Raw genomic sequence first — 18,607 nt, forward strand, 5'->3', positions numbered from 1 at the left:
CACACTATTTTCTTTAATATACTTTTCTCTCTTGTAGGACTTTTCTTTCTTTGTTACTGTCTTGGATCACAAATGGTCTTTATTTCCCTATTCTTCTGAACTAAATAGCTAAATGCAAGTTCTTCTGGATATGAAAGGGGTTATGAGTCATACAAACAAAAATGTTAACTTCTCCTTGTGTGGGTTGTAATCCATTAGAAACATTCTTATTCTATGTGGTTTAACCTTGTTCTTTTTTCCTATTATAACTGGCAAACCACGATTAACTAAAGTGTAATTTTGGACCCAGCTCATCAGACTGTTAGACCTGTATGTCGCACCACATTCATATAATTCCAGGTGCAAAAAGACATGACACTTCACATCATCGCCTCTCAGTATTGCTGTACTATGATGATAATGGATTGAATAACTGGGATTGCAAGGCAATCTTTTGGGGGTTAGGGTAGTACAAGTGAAGGTAAGTTACATGCTCTGAATTCTCCCTGTTGGGTACAAAGCAACAGATCACCTCCTGCTGTGGGGGCTTGACATTTCTGTACAGAAGTTTGACTCTTTTCAGCTCTCATGACCTGCCTGATGTGATTGCTGAGAAGTCCCACTGAGGTCTGTGTCCATGAGGTCACCACCTGTGCAGGCTTACCCCATGAGCTCTCCTTGGGGAGAGGTGGTGCAATGCTGAATCCCTGTGTGCCTGAACTCCCCCCATGTCACGCATGGTTCTTATGAAAAGGCTGAGAAGGCCACCAGGAACTCTGCTGTGGTCAGCACTGCAAAAGGATGGGGAAGCAACAAGTTCTGTCCTGGGGAAGAAATGGAAAAGTGAAACTGAAAGCAAGCAGGAAGCAACAGTGATAGTTCCCCGTTTGCTGTCCGAATTTTAACTGCAGTGAAATGTATTCAAGAGTGATAAGAAAAATAGGGATTCCTTACCTGTCTTTCCTAAGAATCATTAACGTTATTAGTTAGACTGGATCTTGAGCAAAAGACAGTTTTTGAGTGTTCTTAATGAAGGCACAGAAGTTGGGATGTTTCTTATGATTATGCTAAACCCCACATTTTGTATTATTTGGGAGGATCCCCAGATCAAATCTGCAGTTTTCAAATTATTGTTTTTCTCACCAACCATAGGCCAAGGCATTGTTTGTGTGACAAGTCCTTATTTCAAAAGATGAACTTTAAGTGAGAATTAATTTAAGAAATATCTACAGCTGTGTTACACAGAAGACTGACTGCGGCACCTCAGTGACCCCCTCCCTTGTGCATGTCTGTACGTGACAGGCTGTGGCCATATTTTCGAAAGATGCAGCAGAGGTTTGGCAATTTGAGTCCTGTTCACCCACTCCTGGAAACAGAAGTACTTCCCTTGTTCCAGCCTTTTCATTCAATATGGAAGTGAGGAATTGCACTTATTCATCAAGCCCAGCTGCTGAACATGGGGAGAGAAACATACAGCCCATCAAGTTACCTGAAGAGGTACCCAGAAAATCAGCGATGCCTCTCTTGCCTTGTCAGTAGCGGCTGCCTTGCTCTGGTGGCACTCAGAAGTCAGACGTTCATCAGTACTGACCTGTGTTAAATTAAATGACCTTGAGGTAATAGACTGTGTCAGACTGGCACTGTTATTTCTGGTTTACTGATCTGTTTTCCTCATCCATTTTTATTTTCCTGGTAGTATTCCATTTCTACAGTAAGACTACAGATATGATTAGTAAGAATGAACTGTCTGCTTCCAAACATGAATCGTGTAATTTAAAAATGTATCTGTACAAACACTGTCTCACACTGTTTGCAACTAAATTCTCTGCTGAAGCAATTAGCAGCAATGAAAATCAGTGTCTCCCATAAGCTAAAGTTCCTGTTCACTTTACATGAGGCATGAAATAAGCTGATACATAGCAGCTAGAGGTGTTCACAGCAGGGAGAACGTTCAAAACTTCTAAGCAAAGAATGGAGGGTATTTTTAAAGCTATGCTGTCAACCAGGGAATTTGGCTTCTTAAAAATCTACAAGGAGCTTATATGTGCAGGTAGGTGTCTAAGTACCCAGGGTACTTTCAAGAAATGCATCCAGCATCAATTATTGCAATAATAACGGTAAATATTGAGGCAAAGTCAGGCAGTTTGGGTTCTGTTTCTAGTTCTATTTCTGTGACTTGTTATTTGACCCTCATTGAATCTCTTTGTGCCTCGATCTCCTCACTTGTAATATTCATTTGAGATAACACAATAAAGTTTGTGTACCGTAACTGTTTCTCTCCAGCTCTAGGTTTTGATCAGGTCACGTATTAACGAAGTTCTTATGTGCCTTACATCATTTTGCGAGATTTCACTGAATGTTGATGAGCTTTGAGATGCTCGAATGAAAGACATTATCAGTATATAAAATGTCTCCTTTGAGAAGTGTGTTAACGAGGAACATGCCATTCTGTGAGTTTTCCCAGAAGGCAAGAGTCGTAATCCTGTATGAATTAGTTTAGCACACGGGTAAAGCACAAATCTCGGGTGTCAGGGGATGTCAGATGGTCACAGTTTCTACTTATTTGATACCAATGAGTCTCTCTTAAAATCACACATTAGCAGTTTCTAAAACAAGTCATTGACAATTATCCTACACGGTCAAAGCATTGCCATTTATAATACACCTATTATCAATGCCCTTTTCCATTGCAGCTTCTAATTATCTGAATTTGACACTGATTAAGTATATTCATGACTTAGAAACTGAAATAAGGCCGGATGTTACAGGAAGATAACACAACTTACTTTGGTGAAACTGCAGTGCTTTTTTTCTAAATGTACCCTTTAAACAAAAAGTTAATTCTGGAAAGAAGTACAGAATTATGTTTATATCACTATTCTTGGTTTGGTAATAGTTGCCAAAGTCTGGTTTTTGCTTTGACTACCTGCTGGTCTGCTGGCTGAGGCTGAGGAAGTTTTGGATCCCGATCTTTTTTCCTGATCTTGTGAATTTGTTCAGTGCTGCTGTGTAAATGACTCTAATATCACTGTTCTGGCAAAATGATAGATACATTGTCCAGGTTCCACTCAGATATTAGGACTTAGTTTCTATTGGGAGCTATTTTCTTCATTACGTTTAGCATACATCTTAATGACTAGCATGGATGTAAATTCTTGGATTATTTTTTTATTTAACGTATTTTTGAAGGTGGAGGGTAAAACCTGTATTGCTCACATGTAGTTCGGCATTTGTTTTTTGCAGTTTGAATAATGCCTGCCTTTTTTGTTATTTTACTGATGGCTTTTGATTTCTTATTGAGAAGGTCTGAAAATTTTGCTTCTGGATTTCTAACCGCAGCTGACTGTTAGCTACTATCACCTTTATTCAGATGAATTCCTTCATCTTTTGCCCCTTGTATTTCATATACTCAAGCCATAGAACATGAGATAGAAACATGATTCGGAGAGAATTCAGTCTTATTTTTAGTCCTCTGTAAAGGTCAGGCTTTTTGTCTTTATTTTTACATTAAATGGATTGGGTTTCTTTTTTTAAAGGGAGCCATATTAACTGCTGTCTTACTTACAATGTAGATATTTTTGAAAATATGAAATCATCCCTGTTAGTTCTGCCAGTAGCAGCAGTGTCAGGACGCCTATCACACATGTCTGTATTTCAAGCTCTGTGTCGGCGAGAGCTACTCCACACCACATGATGTGACAAAGTTTAATATGCCCAAAGCAACCACCAGCTCCTGGGTGTTTGGAATATCCCAGCGATGAGGGGTATTCAGGTTCATCCGAAAAGGATATGCACACTTTTCTTTACAGACTAAGGACAGATTACATTATAAAGCGCTATGCTTTGAGACGTCAAACCTAGTTTGCCTCCTCAAGGATTACTCAAGGAAAACCACTGCATATGAATGACTTTCAGATACCAATGACAAGATAACATTTTTGTTGTTGAAACCACACCATGAAACTGCTACTTTTATGTTGATTTCTTCAATATTCTAGATTAGATTTCTAGACATTCAAGAAGACAGCTCTCATCAGACTTGGTGAATAAACTGATTAAGCTTAAAGTAGCTGTTTTTTTCTTGTCAACAGGCAATTTTAATGTCTTTCAACTTACGTAAAACAGAGGCAAAGAAATATATTTAGTTTTCCTCTGCTCTTGCTGCTTTTTCCTCACCTGATGTGGTAAGTGTGTACAGGTGATTTGTCATTTTCAAAACAATACATTGTGATATTGGAAGGGATGATCATATCTGAGGTACAAATTTATAGTTCCACCATGAAAAAGTGTGGATTTTATTTTAATGGTATTTTCTTAGGAATGTGGTGAGAAACATGCAAAATGCAATCTCTGAGCATGATCATCTAGAGAGAATAATTCTTCAAGGGAATTGGTAAGATCTTCTGTTTTACAGGTTCCCTTTAATTTAAGTACAGCCCTTGAACCAGAACAGGTGCAGCAGAATCCTGGGTCTCATGGGAGGGGAAAAGGGAGAGAAAGAACAGGTGATTTTTAAGGCAAAATGAAATCATTGACTTTAGGACAAGGTCAAAATAAAGCAGGATTTCTTCCTAAAAGAGACTGAACATCCATTTCCAAGGGTGTACCAACACGCCTGTGGTCAGCCATAGGCATACGTAGGTACTATCTATGGCCTGGGTGTGCAACACACAGAGAGACGTATATTTGACAACTTCCAGCTAATTAGTCATTAGCCTGCAATTTCAGTCTGTGAAATTAAGCACCCTTACAGGTTAAAAGGCTATTATTGAGAAGCAAATCTTGTGGTTCTTGTTTGTGCTTACTAATAAACACTAAGGAAGTTGCAGATGGTTTAGTAGAGAAATGGGATGATTGAAATCAACGGCTGGTTAAATGATGGATTAAAGGGAAATCAGCTGCACTGACTATTGAAGAAGGGTGCCAAATTTCCAGAGGCAAGTTAGGAACGACATGTCTTCAGAAGTCAGTATTCAGTCTTCATCTGTTTTTCATTCTATGATGAGAGATGCGAGTACTACCAATTTAGTGTTGACTTCTGTATCATGTTACGTTCTTATTTCAGAAACAAATGGCAGGGAGTAATACCAGATAATTAGGACTGATACTTAGCTCTTCTAAGGATTTTGCATCTATAGACAGCAAATCCCTTCAACTGCTGTCATTATCCCCGTTTTACAGCTAGAAAAGGTCATGCACGGTAATGTGGAAAAACCCGACAGAGGAGTTTCAGAGCCAAATACAGTCCCTGAATTCTTAAGACATTCTTAAGCCATTGCGATGACAAGAACTGCAGAGATTAGTTGTAGTATTGTTTAAAGAACCATGTGAAAGATGGGGAATAGCAGAAGACACCTCCCATTGACTGTAGTGAAGCCAGGATTTCACATGGGCATTGTGTGGGGTAGAAGAGATAACCTGTTACGCCACACAAGCTGCATGTGTGAAAAATGACTGAAAAACAACACTCTAACTATGCTCCTCCAGGCATATTACTTGAAAATAACCTTGATACTTGTGGCAAACAAATAATGATGACTGTAGGATTAACAAGCTCTAGACAAAGGGCAAAATTTAAAAAAAATATAAAAAGACTTTGAGAGTTTTTGAGATTTTAAACAAGCTGGGAGATTTCAAATGAAAGTGAAATGATGCTAAATTTTTAGACAGCAACTTGCTAACTTGGTATTATAATGTGTTGCAGGTTTTGACAACCTGGGGTTTGACTAGTTTACATGACAGCTTTTGTCTATGCTTTTATTTTAGATGGTTTCATTCACCAGATAGTCTAGCAAAATAGAAATGCTCTGTGTCAAAGATATTTGAGCTTTCTATCCATGTCTTTACATTCAAAGAGCACAGTGAGTTACATTTCAGGATAAATATTGATCAAGATCTACTTTTTCAAAGGTGTTTGGTTTAGTCTGTGTTGACTCAAAAATGATTAAATACTCTGGAAGTAAAATCAGGAGGACAAGTTAAACAGGGCAGCTGGATAAGACTTCCAGTACGTGACAGAAATCAGAGTATAGGGGATATGTTTAGCATCTTCTGCTTTGCCCTGTTCATACCGTTTAAGGGCAGAATGATGGAACACTAAGTCTTTTAGCCTGACCTGCTAGATATCCCTGGACCACAGTTACAACTGCACCAAGTCTAACTGCTTCTCTTTGGATGCAGTATGTTTTCCACACAGTCATCTTGTTTTATTTGGAGATTTCCAGAGAATAAACCACAGCTTCCCTCCGTAACTTGTGCCAATGATTACTCGCTCCCCTTGATAACATTTCTAATTTGAACTTGTCCGACTTCAGCTTCCAGGTGTTGACTGGTCATTTCCTCTACAAGATTAAAGGGCCTTTTAATTCCTGGTATTTGCCCCTGCAAAGGTATGAATGTGCTGTTACCAAATTGCATCTCCCTCTCAGTATGGTAAGTGGTCCAACTTCTTTTTATACCATCCTTGTATCAGTTTTGTGCCTCGTCACTGCACTCCCGCATATCTTTTGAACATGCCCCTGTGACCGTGTGTGCCAGATGTGTAGCCAGCATCCCCACGGGCAGATGAAATTAACTCCTCGCTCCTTCTCACACTTTATGGTAAAGACGTCGGGCAGCCAGTTGTCCATGCGTCCAACATACGCTCCATTTAGGTCCCTTAGCGCTTGGCCTTTTTAACCCAAGCCCAGCCTACATGGTGCTCGAGGGCTGTGACACAAGTGTGGGTGCCCGCACGGCTGCGCCTCGTGTCCCACCAGCCCGGGCACGGCACCGGGGTGCGTGGAGCCCCACCACGGTGCAAACCCCCGTGCGGGGCGGGTGGGCGTCCGGGTGAGGGGAACACGGGGACGTCTGGGTGGCAGGGGCCGAGCACACGACGCCTCAGCCGGCAGCTGGTGGCGCGGGGGCCCGGGGAAAGGCGGGAAGCGGGACGAGAGCGGGACGAGAGCGGGCGGGCCCGCCCGAGGGGATGGCGGCGGCTCGGCGCCGTCCCGCGGGGGTGCCCGGAGGGCGGACCGCTCCCCGCTCCGCTCCCGCCTGCGCCGGGGAGGGGTGCGGAGGTGTGACCGCTGGTGTGACCGTTACGCGGCGCCGCCTCCCCGCCGGCTCCCCTCCCTCTCACTGCCCCGGCAGCCGGGAGGCGGCGCGGAGGGACCCGGCGTGCGGCGGAGCGCGGTGCGGAGCGGGCAGCCCCCGGCCCCAGCTCCGGCCCAGCCGAGCCGCCCTGCCGAGCTGAGCCATGCCGGCCGCCGCGCCGCCCCCGCTCCAGCCCGCGGCGGGCTCCTGCTGCCCCTACGGCCACTGCGCGGGTGAGTGCCCCCTTCCCCCGGCCCTCCCGGGGCACAGCGCCGGCCCCCGGCCCGGCAGCGCGCCTTGCGGCGGGTCACGCTGGGGGGATCGGGGCGGGCTGCGGAGGGCGCGAGGCGGCGGCCAAACTTCCCCCGCGGGTCCTTGCGCGCCTGTGGGGTCGCGGCGAGCTGGGGGAGCTTTCGCTGGCGTTGGGGCTTGAAGCGGGGGCTCGAGAGGGAAGGGGCGATTCCCGCTCGGCGGTGGGGTTGAGGCGAGGGCTTTGGGAAGGAGGGAAGGCTTTTAAAAAAAGGAGGTCTCCGAAGGTGTGAATTTGGAGCGGTCATTCCACCGTGCTCCTTCAATTACTTGTAATTTTGACTAAAGCGAAGCTCCCCTTCCCCAGCCCCTTCCCTCGTAGCGGAAACTAACGCAGTGGCCCAGCCCTTGGGAAGCGGAGCGAAAGGCTGCTACCAGGTGGAGAGCCAGTCCCTGTGGCTTCCCGCAGGGTGCCGGGGGGGCCGGGCGGTCTGTGCTTCTTTCCCAGGCCGGGAGACCACCCCAGCAGCCGGCCGAGGTACAGCAGCAAGCCTCGAAGCCCTGAGCGTGAGGTCACTGTGTTACTGCTTTGAAAGGCACGCACAGTGTCGGCTATACTGCAATAAAAAGATTGAAGATTACAAGTAACTTGCACTCTCCATAGACGGTGTGAGCCCGCTTTGTGTGGAGCGAGTGCTCGTGGGCTGCTCAGGGGGCCATGGAAAGATTTTAAGCTGTTGCACAGCTGTGTGTTAAAGCGTAGTTAAGGGTGGTGAATTTTCCCTGCAGGTGGAGCTAAGTGGATTACAGGTGCAGGCACAAAGGGTGGCAAAGGCTGTTTGTGTCAGGCGGGGATGCTCTGACATGCGGTAGCCAAACCTCTGGGGAAGAATGCCGGTTGTGCCCTTGTATCCCCTGACTTCTGTAGTTATATTGGTTAAGTTTTCTCCTATTGAATTACAGAACAGATATTTATAGGAAAACTGTTCCATAACTTTTCACTGTGCAGCGTTATCTTCTGCCTTCCTCAGGGAACATTCAGTACACAATGTTAGCAGGACTGGATGGGACACTGATATGAGCTAATGGAACAATTTTCACGTTTTGGACAGAACCTCATAAACTGAAACTTTTGCTGCACTGAATAGGTTTCCTTTTAAACAAACAAACCGACCAACCCCTAGTAATATTCTGGCTTCTTCCTCTGAGTGTTTAGATTGCAGCCTGTGTTTAGGGAGGGGGATAATCTAAGAGTTCAGCACCAAACCTGATTGTTCATCCTGCATGGTTTTGCTACTAGCTTTATGTAGAAATGAAAATGTACGTTATATGCATGTTTGCATGCAAATCTGCCTTCCCACCCCCTTGTCTCCTTTTGCTTTAGCCCCCCGTCCCTTTTTCCTTTTGACGCTTCTTGTATTTTTTGTATGGTCTGAAGGCAGTTGTGACTCTTAGAAATGTTGAAAACCGGCAGAGTCCCAAAACAGTCAGCAAGTGAAACCAAGCTTACAAAACCTATTACTGCAACTTTATGTAGTAGAAGTGTTGTTATTACAGCAACTCTGTCGTGGTTTTCTCAAGAGGTGGCTGCATTTTATATTTCAGGAAGCCATCCTGTGGCTGTCTGGATAAAACTGATCCTGCAGAGTTTCTTTCTTATAGTGTAATGGGCATGGATCTCCCTGAAATGGCATGACTCTTTCCATGAAAATTTTTGTGGGATGTTAGAACACATCAGCTAAGAGCTAGCTTCTTGGTAAATCTCCATCTGTGATTCATTAACCTGAATTAGTTAATTGGACTTAAACTGTCAGCAAAGATAACTTGGTTTTAATTCAAGATATTGGCAGCTGTTCAAGCCTCTGAATTTGAGCTGTGCTAAAGTTACCTTGTCTTTATTGTGTTTTTTTTTAATACTCAAGTTAATTACCTTGGGCATGGTAACTTGAGTTTGGAATGTATCTTTATCTGGTGGTGTCACTATATGCTTTGTATCTGTCTGCACTGCTGCTTTTTCTAGTCTTGTTCTGCGGAGCTTCACAATTTTGGCATCTGCAGGACTTTCAGCATGTGGTGACTAAGGGAAGTTGTGTGGGATTCATTTCCCCATTTCTAAGATTACTTAGCTTAGTTTGTTTTCTGCAGAAACATCTATAGTTTTGTAGAAATTGGGGAAGCCGATGGTCCTCCTGTCTCTTCCAACAGCTCTAGGGCTAATTGAGTTGGTTCCTGTCACTGCTTTTTGTCTTTTCCTTTGACCTGGTGATTTCTGAACGTTCAACGGCATTTGAAATCAGCATTATATAGACTTTCTTATAAATATAATTAGCACCAAAACATTATGGTGACTTTAGCAGACTCAGATCTGATCCAGATCTCACTGAAGATAATGTGAATCTTTTAATTGGCTTCGGTGCAACTTGGATCAGAGCTGAAAATGTAGTAGTTTAAAGAGGTGAATGTAACACTTCTTAACCATATACTATTTTCCAAGTTTTTCTCATTTTCAGGGTATGGGGTCTGTCCCTTTTGGAATATTCACCACATACTGGAAACAATGAAAAAAGAAGGTGGAGCTACTACTTCGATAGGTTCTAATATAAATTGGAGTTTTGGTAATGCTTGCAAATTGTTTATCTTGCCTAGCAGTAGTTTGCCTTCACTGCAAATGAAAGTCTGACACATCTACCATCTTCCCTCTGTTGCTAGTATAGTTTACTCAGTCTAATTATTGTAGGAATGCAAAACAATTATTTATGTCATATTCTTAGAAGAAGCACTCAGTAATCATTCTGAAAACACCACCTCCCACTCAATCAGTATTGCTAGCCTGTGTATGTACTCCAACTTTTTAGTTTTCTTGTCGTCCCAAGTAATGTAGCTAATGGAAATGCTGACAAATGTCTGGTGGTGTGAAAATCCTGATCTTTCTGCTTGTCATCATGCTCTTAGGTCTAGTTTGCTTAGAGTTTTCCCTGAGAAGCCCATTTTATTTTGCATTGATGACTTTGTAATAGATGAGCCTCTGCTGAAAAGTGGTTCTGTGATAATGAGGTTGGAAATTCTACATTGATATGCAAGTTAACCTCTCTTAAACGTACTAAGTTCCAAAGAAAACTTTGAGGTAATCAACCCTTTTGCAAACCAGATAGAGAATCAGGCTCTGGCTGGGTCTTTCCTTTAGTTATACAATAAGATTATTGGTAATAAAGTATCTGGAAGCCTAATCAAACCCACAGTGACACCTCTGCAAACTCTCTTTATTTTCACTGGGTTTGCTCAGTTGCAACTGATTAGTCATCAAGTTGAGATTTAGGAAGCTATGCAAATAAAATCTCCCACAAGAAGAAACAAAATCCTGCTCCTTTGACTGAGGCAACGTTGGCTAGTAGGATTAAAAAGCAGTGAAAGCTTACTTTGTGGTGAAACTGAATAATTAATTTGAAATATATGGTAGTTCAGGAGTCAGAAGCATCAACATGAAAGTGAAACTCCCTGTACAGTGAGCCTTGAGAAACACATGAAGGGCTTTGCCAGATGGATCCTGGCAAATATCACAGTTGTGTAAGATGTTTTTGTTTCCCTCTGTCGGTTCTGTCCCTCTCCTGAAACATTCTTGATGGAAGGTCCTTGCACTGCAGACCTCACTTCTTTTGGTTACTGGGGCAGACCCTAAAGCTGTCAAACTGCAGAAAGCAGCCATGGCTGTTCCCAGTAAAACACACTGCCTGTCATCTTTGAAAGAAATGAAGTAAATGAGTAGTTTCATAATATTCTTTTTTTGGTTTTATGCAGGATAACAACTTAAACTGATCCTCACACCTCCAAAGGCACTGATTCATTTCACGTGCAGTCTTACGTTTCACTTAGTCTTTACAGAGTATGCATCTGTATACTTCTTTAAAGGGCTTTATGCTTGCTTTTTGATTTGCTACCCTTAAAATGTCAGAAAGAAGATAATAAAAGTGGGGTTCTGCTCTAAAAAAAAAAAAAAAAAGTAAAAATCATGGTACTTGTGACTCATTAACAGACTACATGAAATCTTTTACTTTCATCTGCTGCTCTGGGGTGATTCAGTGCAGTTTAACACTAACACATGGCAATAGCCATCTGTGTTTGCTGTAAATATTTTATTTTTTAATTACAAATGGCTTGATTTAGAAAATCTTAAACTGTACAGTGGGGTGACTGTGAGCCTGCAGGAGAAGGAAGTGAACACCTGGGAAGGTAATTTTTGGGCAACCACTGTTGCCAGGTTGGAAAGGGAGTGTAACACTGAGAGAGCAAGCCAGGCTGTCCTGCAGCTGTCTGGACCCTGCTGCTCCATCCTGCAGGGAGCTGGGCTGGGGAGGGCCAGGGAAAGCTGCAAAAGAGCGCTCAACATTAGCAAAGGAGAAAGGGGAAGGAGGAGAAAAAACCAAATAAGGCAAGGAACCCCTTGAGTTTATCTTCTTTGAGGAGAAAGAAGGAAAGGTGGCTGCTAAATGTCATCTATCTCTCATGGTTCTCAAACAGTAAATACGGTCATGTGTTGCTGCATGCTGAGCCTCCTACATGCATTTCACTGCGGGGTGGCACGCGCAGTGGGGCTGGGGGAGACACAGAGGCACCATCCATTTTCAGAATGGAAAAATCTAGAGCCTGTCTAGCCATAGTGAGAGATCCAATGTTGCCATTGCTCAGTCTCCCGCTCCCTGCTGAAGTCCAGCCAGCTGCAAGGTTTTCCACCAAGGGTGTCCCTCCAGACAGCCCTGCCCATCTTAGGAACTCCTTTGCTGCAGCATTTGCGTGCTTTTTGGCTGCTCTGGTAGTCTTTACCGTCTAGCATTTCCCAAAAACTCAGAGGTCTATGTTCCAAAACTGGCAGTGAAAAGGGAGTGAGAGAAATGGGCAGGGAGACGGGAGTAGAGTCCCTTTCCTCTGTAAGAATGGTGTTTATGGGACTGAAAGATTTGGAGATCTCTACTTTCCAGTTTGTATGACATAATGGATGCTTATTCTTAAAATAAAAAGTTTTTATTCTTAAAAGAAAAAGCAGATATGTTGAAGATATGGTGTATGATGCAAAGTTTTGAAGTCATCTTGCCTGCCCTTATGAGGGCAGGGAGTAGGTCCAAAGGTGTGCATCTCCCATACTCTTGTACTCTCAGAGGAGCCATTAAGGACATTTTCTTTCCTCACAGCTGACACTTTGGCACTCACTTAATGGGACCAGACATATCTGGCGAGGAGAAACTGTAGTTCTGTTAGTGACGTGTGGAACAGAAGGAACTCAACTTGACACATAGCTGAGTTTGCAGGGATGGCAGTTAAAGGAAAAATAATATTACATGTGAATTTAAGCATGCTTCATGTGAAATTGTGAAAGATAATGAACTTGGAATCCCAACATACTAATTTTGTACGATTTTTTAGGGGCTAAAACTTTATATTTATGAGATACAGATGCTATTCTGTTGTTGGGTTTTTTTTCTTTTTTTTTTTTTGTCAATGAGCCTGAATTAGTTTTTCTTTGGTGAATTTAAGGGTGCTGCCTGAGCTGCTGAGTGATTTTTAATTTTCTGCAAATTGGGTTAGACTGGGTCAGCAACTGATCTCCATTACACTAGTGCAAATCAGACATGGATGTCCCGACATGAGTATGACTGAAGATGTCCATTAGGGTAGCAGAAATAACATAGAAATCAAACTGATTCCCTTTTTTTAAAAACTGTTCCTGAAAGATTCCAGGTAATAAATGGTATTTGTAATATTGAACATGGTTTTGTTTTCCTTATGCACCAGTGGCTAATGAAGATAAGAATTTGTGCAAATATCATGATGAGTTATTTTTTTTTATGTAATTGGATAAAGTACACTTCAATCTTCTAAAAACACTTAGATTGTGCATATTTTATTTGGTTTAGTAAACCATGGTTCTAATACCTTATTATTTACAGTAATATTTTATTGCATAGTGTCTTTTATAACTGCCTTACCATCAAATATGTTCTGAACATGTAAGATTTGTTCAATGTATTAAAAAAAACACAACTTCTACAAGGCCAGGTACTTATAATGTAACATTTTTCAGGTTACAAAGTCAAGCCTTTATGACTATTGATTAGCAGTGCTATCCCCCCAACCCATGTTCCTGTGCATTAAGATATAAACATTAATTACACTATCAGATGCTGCTTCCCCCCCCAGGGTCTCTGGCTCCATCAGTCCATATGATGGGCAAAGCTTACTTAATGAGCATCTACTTACTGTTTACCCTGGCTGTTTGTGCCTTTCACTGCATGCTTTTTGAACCCTGCTGTTAATACAGGCTTATTAACTTGTGGGCTTCTCTGTCATGGTTATTGCTACAGCAACAAACATAGATTAGCATCGCTGTGATGCCTGTAAAGAGATGGCATGGACTGCATTCAGTGGGAGTCAAGGTGCAAAAACCAGTCAAAAGTACTTTACTTTGGGGAAGAATGCAGCTTGAGATGCCCAGGTCCTAAATTTTGGGACAATTTAGTGTTATCTATGTGTTGTGTTATCTTACCTTGTGTCTGAAGTACCTTTTCCACTATATTTTCTTGCAGCTTGAGCACTGAGCAGGTTTGCAGATCAGGTCTCAGGATATTGTTTTGGCCACCAGAACGTAATCCCCTCCGAGAAATCTAGATTAAATTGATTGCCTTTAAACTCTATGGAATTGGCTGAGAGAAAATTCAGTTCTTCGGGGTTGTGCACTCACTGCCTTACGCAGAGAAACGATTCTTCCTGTATTCTTTCACTATTCACAAGGCACCATCCTGATTCCAGTTTATCTGTAAAAAAGGATCCACTGTACCCTGGAGCAGACATAGGAAAAACTGGAGGCACTTCTAAACTATTTTGTATGCAAGGAGGAAGTGAATTCAAGTTATACTGAAGTCTTGATTTTGTCCTGTCTTAATGGTGACCTTGCTAATGCTCTCTTCATGTAGTCACCTGTTTGTGTGCATGTAGGTTTTCCTGGTTTTTAAAAAAGAAAAGTCAAGGCGAACTAATATGGTAAGTGACAGCAAAAGCAGGTAGATGTTCTTTATGAAGAGCTGAAAGGAGCAGATCATGTGAGGACAGTTCTGTTGTTGGCTCCCAATCCTGTCCTTTTGCTGAAGTTCAGCATCCAGCCTGACTTCCTGACCCACTCTTATTATTCTCACCTTCACGTTTTACTGCTTCCTTATTACAGTCTCTGTCAGCTTCCACTGTGTCAGCAAAGTTCATAGAAATTGCTATCAGCCAATATCAGAGTTCATAGGAACTGACTCTAACTGTGGCCCTATTTGCTCCATTCCCTGCAGTCTGTCACAGTTCCTTTTATAACTTTGTTTCTCATATCCTTCCAGTCCAGTTCTTCACTAGGTTTCCTTTTTCAGTTTCAGTGTCTGGCCCTGCTACATGCTGGCTGGCTTCTGGACAGTGATACCAGAAAAGTAATGACCCTTTCAGTTCCCTCTCCTACTCCCACCCTTCATCTTCTCTCCCTGCAAGTTCCAGCTCCCTCTCCCAGCTCATACTGCATTGTGTCTCCTTGGAGTTTCCCCAACCAACTACTGTTTTTAATCCTTTTGCCGTACCCTGTTTTATAAGAAACTTCTAATCCTGTCTCTTTTCTGGGCCAGTTGTCTTCCAGAACGCATGGGGGGACAGTGACCCTTTCTCCCTAGTCCTGTTTGTCTGTCTCCGTACATGTTTGTCTATAGTCTTAGTTTTCTTTGGTGCCAAAGTCCCCATGCTCCATGTTTTCTTCCAGTCTCCCTTCTGACGGGCCATTTCCAGTCTTCTGGGTTTTCCTTATTGACTCTCCATCTCCGTGTGAGAAGCCCAGCCACCTTTACTACAGTCCCAAACTTTGGATTCAACTGCTCAACTTCCACTTTTCGTAGTAACATTACTGTCTTGGCCTGATAGCTGATGGGGTTTTTGAAAGCAGCCAGACACTGACCTCCCACCAAAATAGCTTGTACAATACCTCTGAATGCCCCGTTCCCAGAGGTTCCTTTCCTTTGTGACCTGCTCTGTCTGCTCTTGGCCGAATCAAACAGCTCCTACACAGAGGAGCACCGTGGGATTGCCAAGAGGACAGAGACAAGCTGTCTTCTCAGTTCTGGTGCTTGAGTCTCCTCTAGCAGTTTCTAAAGTAGCTGTTATGGGGGAAAAAAACATTTTTCAGACTTGGCTTGAATCACGCTGGGGTTTTCAAGGTTCACCTCTGAGCTGTGTGAGCCTTCGGAGCTTGCTCAGGCTGGAACTAGCAGGGACTGTCCTGCCACGTTTGACACTGTCTCGATCCATTCCTTGTGAAATGTGAGTTTCTTTTTCTACTGAGGATTTTATCTGGACAAAACTGACAGAGTGTGACTACCTTTTTGTTGTTGCTGAAATCATCACCAGTCCTGACTCAAAATCTCTGCACTGAAATCCTGTAAAGCGCGGCAAGGAGGCAAGGATGAGCGGGAGGGAAGGAAAGAGAGGGTGCTACAGCTGTGGCTCTTGAGAGAAAAAGTCACCAGCAGTGTTTCCAACAGTAGGGCTGTAAATAATGCTCATGTAAAATTTACTTGGTGTAAAAGGATGCCCGTGATCATATTTTGTTTCCGTGTAACTAATTTAGTACATTGAGACTTGTCGTGCAGCTACCTCAGTCTTGGGCACTAATGGTGTGCGCTAGCCGTGAAAGTTGCAACATTTAATCATTTACAAGAAGAGGAGATCAAGATGGCCTGCCTCCGGAGGGCTCAGCTCCATCCCCGAGCCAGCTGCTGATGCACACCGGTAACCCGTGTGCACTACATGCTTGGCTGCTCCGAGTTAGAGGCCAGAGGCATTGTTCACCCTCAAGTACTCTTAAGATACTTGATACTTTGACACGAATTAAATGGTTTGGGTTCCAATTAAGCTTAATTTTTTTCCCCTATGGTCTTTGTTTTGCATGCCCTCAGCAGGCATTGCTAGGGCGTAAGGGAAAAACTGGACATTTTTAGTGCAGTTCTTTCTCTTCCCATTTGAAACAGTGTTTTGTTTATCCTGTGTTGGGACCAATATATCAAAAAGACTACCAGATACATAGTTTCTGTCACGTGCAACTTCGCTTGCATGAAGAATGCTGCTAATGTTTCAGTGAATTTTCACCATTGCTTTTGTAAGTGGAGACTTTCCTATTGATCCAAGGCCCTCTGAAGAAATTGCAGGGTTTAAATAACACCATCTTATTCACAGGAAGAAATGCCATAACTAGATCCTATTTCAGTGTTGCCTTCTGTTTTAAATTGTGTTGTAATACTCCTTGTAAAAAATTAATTTCACTGCAACCTGTGACTTGATAGCAGAATTAGCTGCTGGGTAAACTATTCAGTTAATTACTGAAACTCTGAGCTCAAGGAGGAGAGCCAAGAGAGGATGCAAGATGAATGGCAATATTTTAATTAATGAACAAAACCTTATAGACTGGTTAAAGGAAGGGATAAGTTTTGAAGGACAAATGGCAGCAGCACATTTTTAATTGCAAGAATAGGTTGACCTCTGGCAAACCCTGTTACTCTGCCGTTGTAAGGGGTGTGGCCAAGCAATTCCTTAAGATATAGATTGATTAATTGGATTAAGATATAGATGGATTGATTGGAGTACAATTCTGCCTCCTCTACAATTTTCTGCTTCCTTAATCTTTTGCATCATCCTGTATATTGATACTTGGTGATACATGAGCATATATAGATAGATGTGTATATGGATAAAAAAAGACAGATGCATGCATCCATCCATATTAACATTTAGAAGAAATATATGTTTTTGATAACGATTAGCTCTCAGTAAGACAGTAAAAGAAAAAGATGCATTTTATTCTCTGATGTATAATTTGCCAGTGCTCAGACACACTGAAGTGTGTTTCTGATGCCACCTCCCTCTTCCTTCCTCTCCCACTTGTATATAAATATGGAAACAAGATTTGGAAGCAATATAAATTGTAGCTGTAGGATTTGTATATGTGTGTGACCTTTGAAGGCTTTCTAGAAATGCTTGTTACTGCTTTGTGTGCACTTTCCCGACAGATTGAGACTAGCTTCATGTGTATCAGTTCAAATAAATATAGCATAACTGGAAAATAACAGGAATTATGACTGAAATAGTTGTAACAGCCAATTTAATTTAATTTTTTATTTTATGTAATATATAGTCATTGTGACCAGCCCTTTGACAAAATTTGACAATTTCCCTTTTCTCAGAAAACATTGGGAAATTAATTCCTTTATGCATTGATTTAAGCATTCATGTGACTTCCTTTTTCATCTTAGAAAATTATGCAGCATTATTCTTGTTCCTAAAATTATTATATACTTACATGTGGCTTGTGTCAAACTGTTTTTGGCTAGCGATTCAGCCAGTTTAAAAAGCACAAAACCCCATTCCTGGATTGTTCTTAGCAATTACATAAAATGCTCTTATTCTGTTAGTTATAGAATTAAAAAATAAACTTGTTATTTCTGTTTAAAGCCAGCCCATTTAGTGAAGAAAGGAAACATAATTGATATTTGGGTAATTGAAACAATCACCAGTGCAGCCAAGGCACTTAAAATGAATGGTTTATAGAAAGGTGTGATAATCGCAGCATAGCTGAGAGAAACATAATCTGGGAGAAAAGTTGTTATTAGTGCCACATTGTTTTTATATTGTACCAAGATTATAAGCAGTAACAATGTCACACACTGTTCCCATAAGCAAGATAATGCTTTGATGACAGTGGGTACGCAAGAATCTGGAAATGTTGATTAAATGCAGAGCTTCGGCAGTTCCTGGTAACCAACATGTTCTGGAGTTGATTTAGATTTCGGAGAACTATTATTACATCAGATTTTTTTTGATTTTTTTTTTATTCTCCCCCATTCAGAGTAGCCTTTGTTCTAGGTGGAATGTAAATACCTGATTGCTGAAAAATCACTAACACATATGTAGTCATCTTTTGATAACAAGAGATCATCCTCAAAAAGCAGAATGAATACAGAAATAACTTGTACAACCACCAAGCATTAGTCACACGTAGCTCTTATATAATGCTTACATCTTCAATCAGTGTGCTGGCGGCTGCGCTTCTTTGTAATATTTATTTGGAGAAGAAGTATCTGTCTCATTTGGCAGAGGAAGAAAATGGAGCCAAGAGTTAAGGGATGTGCTGGGGGGGCGGCTGCGCTTCTTTGTAATATATATTTGGAGAAGTAGTATGTGTCTCATTTGGCAGAGGAAGAAAATGGAGCCAAGAGTTAAGGGACGTGCTGGGGGGCACGCA

The 18,607-nt window shown here is 42.2% G+C and overlaps 1 protein-coding gene and 1 long non-coding RNA gene across 4 annotated transcripts in view; one reads left to right on the top strand and one right to left on the bottom strand.

The window, feature by feature from the left end:
* Positions 1–18,607, bottom strand: part of LOC308062230 — a 337,663-nt gene that overhangs the window by 240,396 nt on the left and 78,660 nt on the right. The window lies entirely within an intron of this gene.
* DCLK3 (doublecortin like kinase 3) overlaps positions 6,360–18,607 on the top strand; it is a 33,608-nt gene continuing 21,360 nt past the window's right edge. For 2 of the 3 annotated variants that reach the window (XM_080383278.1, XM_080383279.1), the window contains exon 1: positions 6,427–7,289. In XM_080383278.1, the coding sequence (XP_080239404.1) occupies positions 7,220–7,289 (70 nt within the window). In that variant the 5' untranslated portion in view covers positions 6,427–7,219. The other variant, XM_080383280.1, reaches the window with a different exon arrangement.

The sequence above is a fragment of the Falco punctatus genome, assembly GCF_963210335.1.
Source record: "Falco punctatus genome assembly, chromosome: 4".
NCBI classification, from domain to species: domain Eukaryota; kingdom Metazoa; phylum Chordata; class Aves; order Falconiformes; family Falconidae; genus Falco; species Falco punctatus.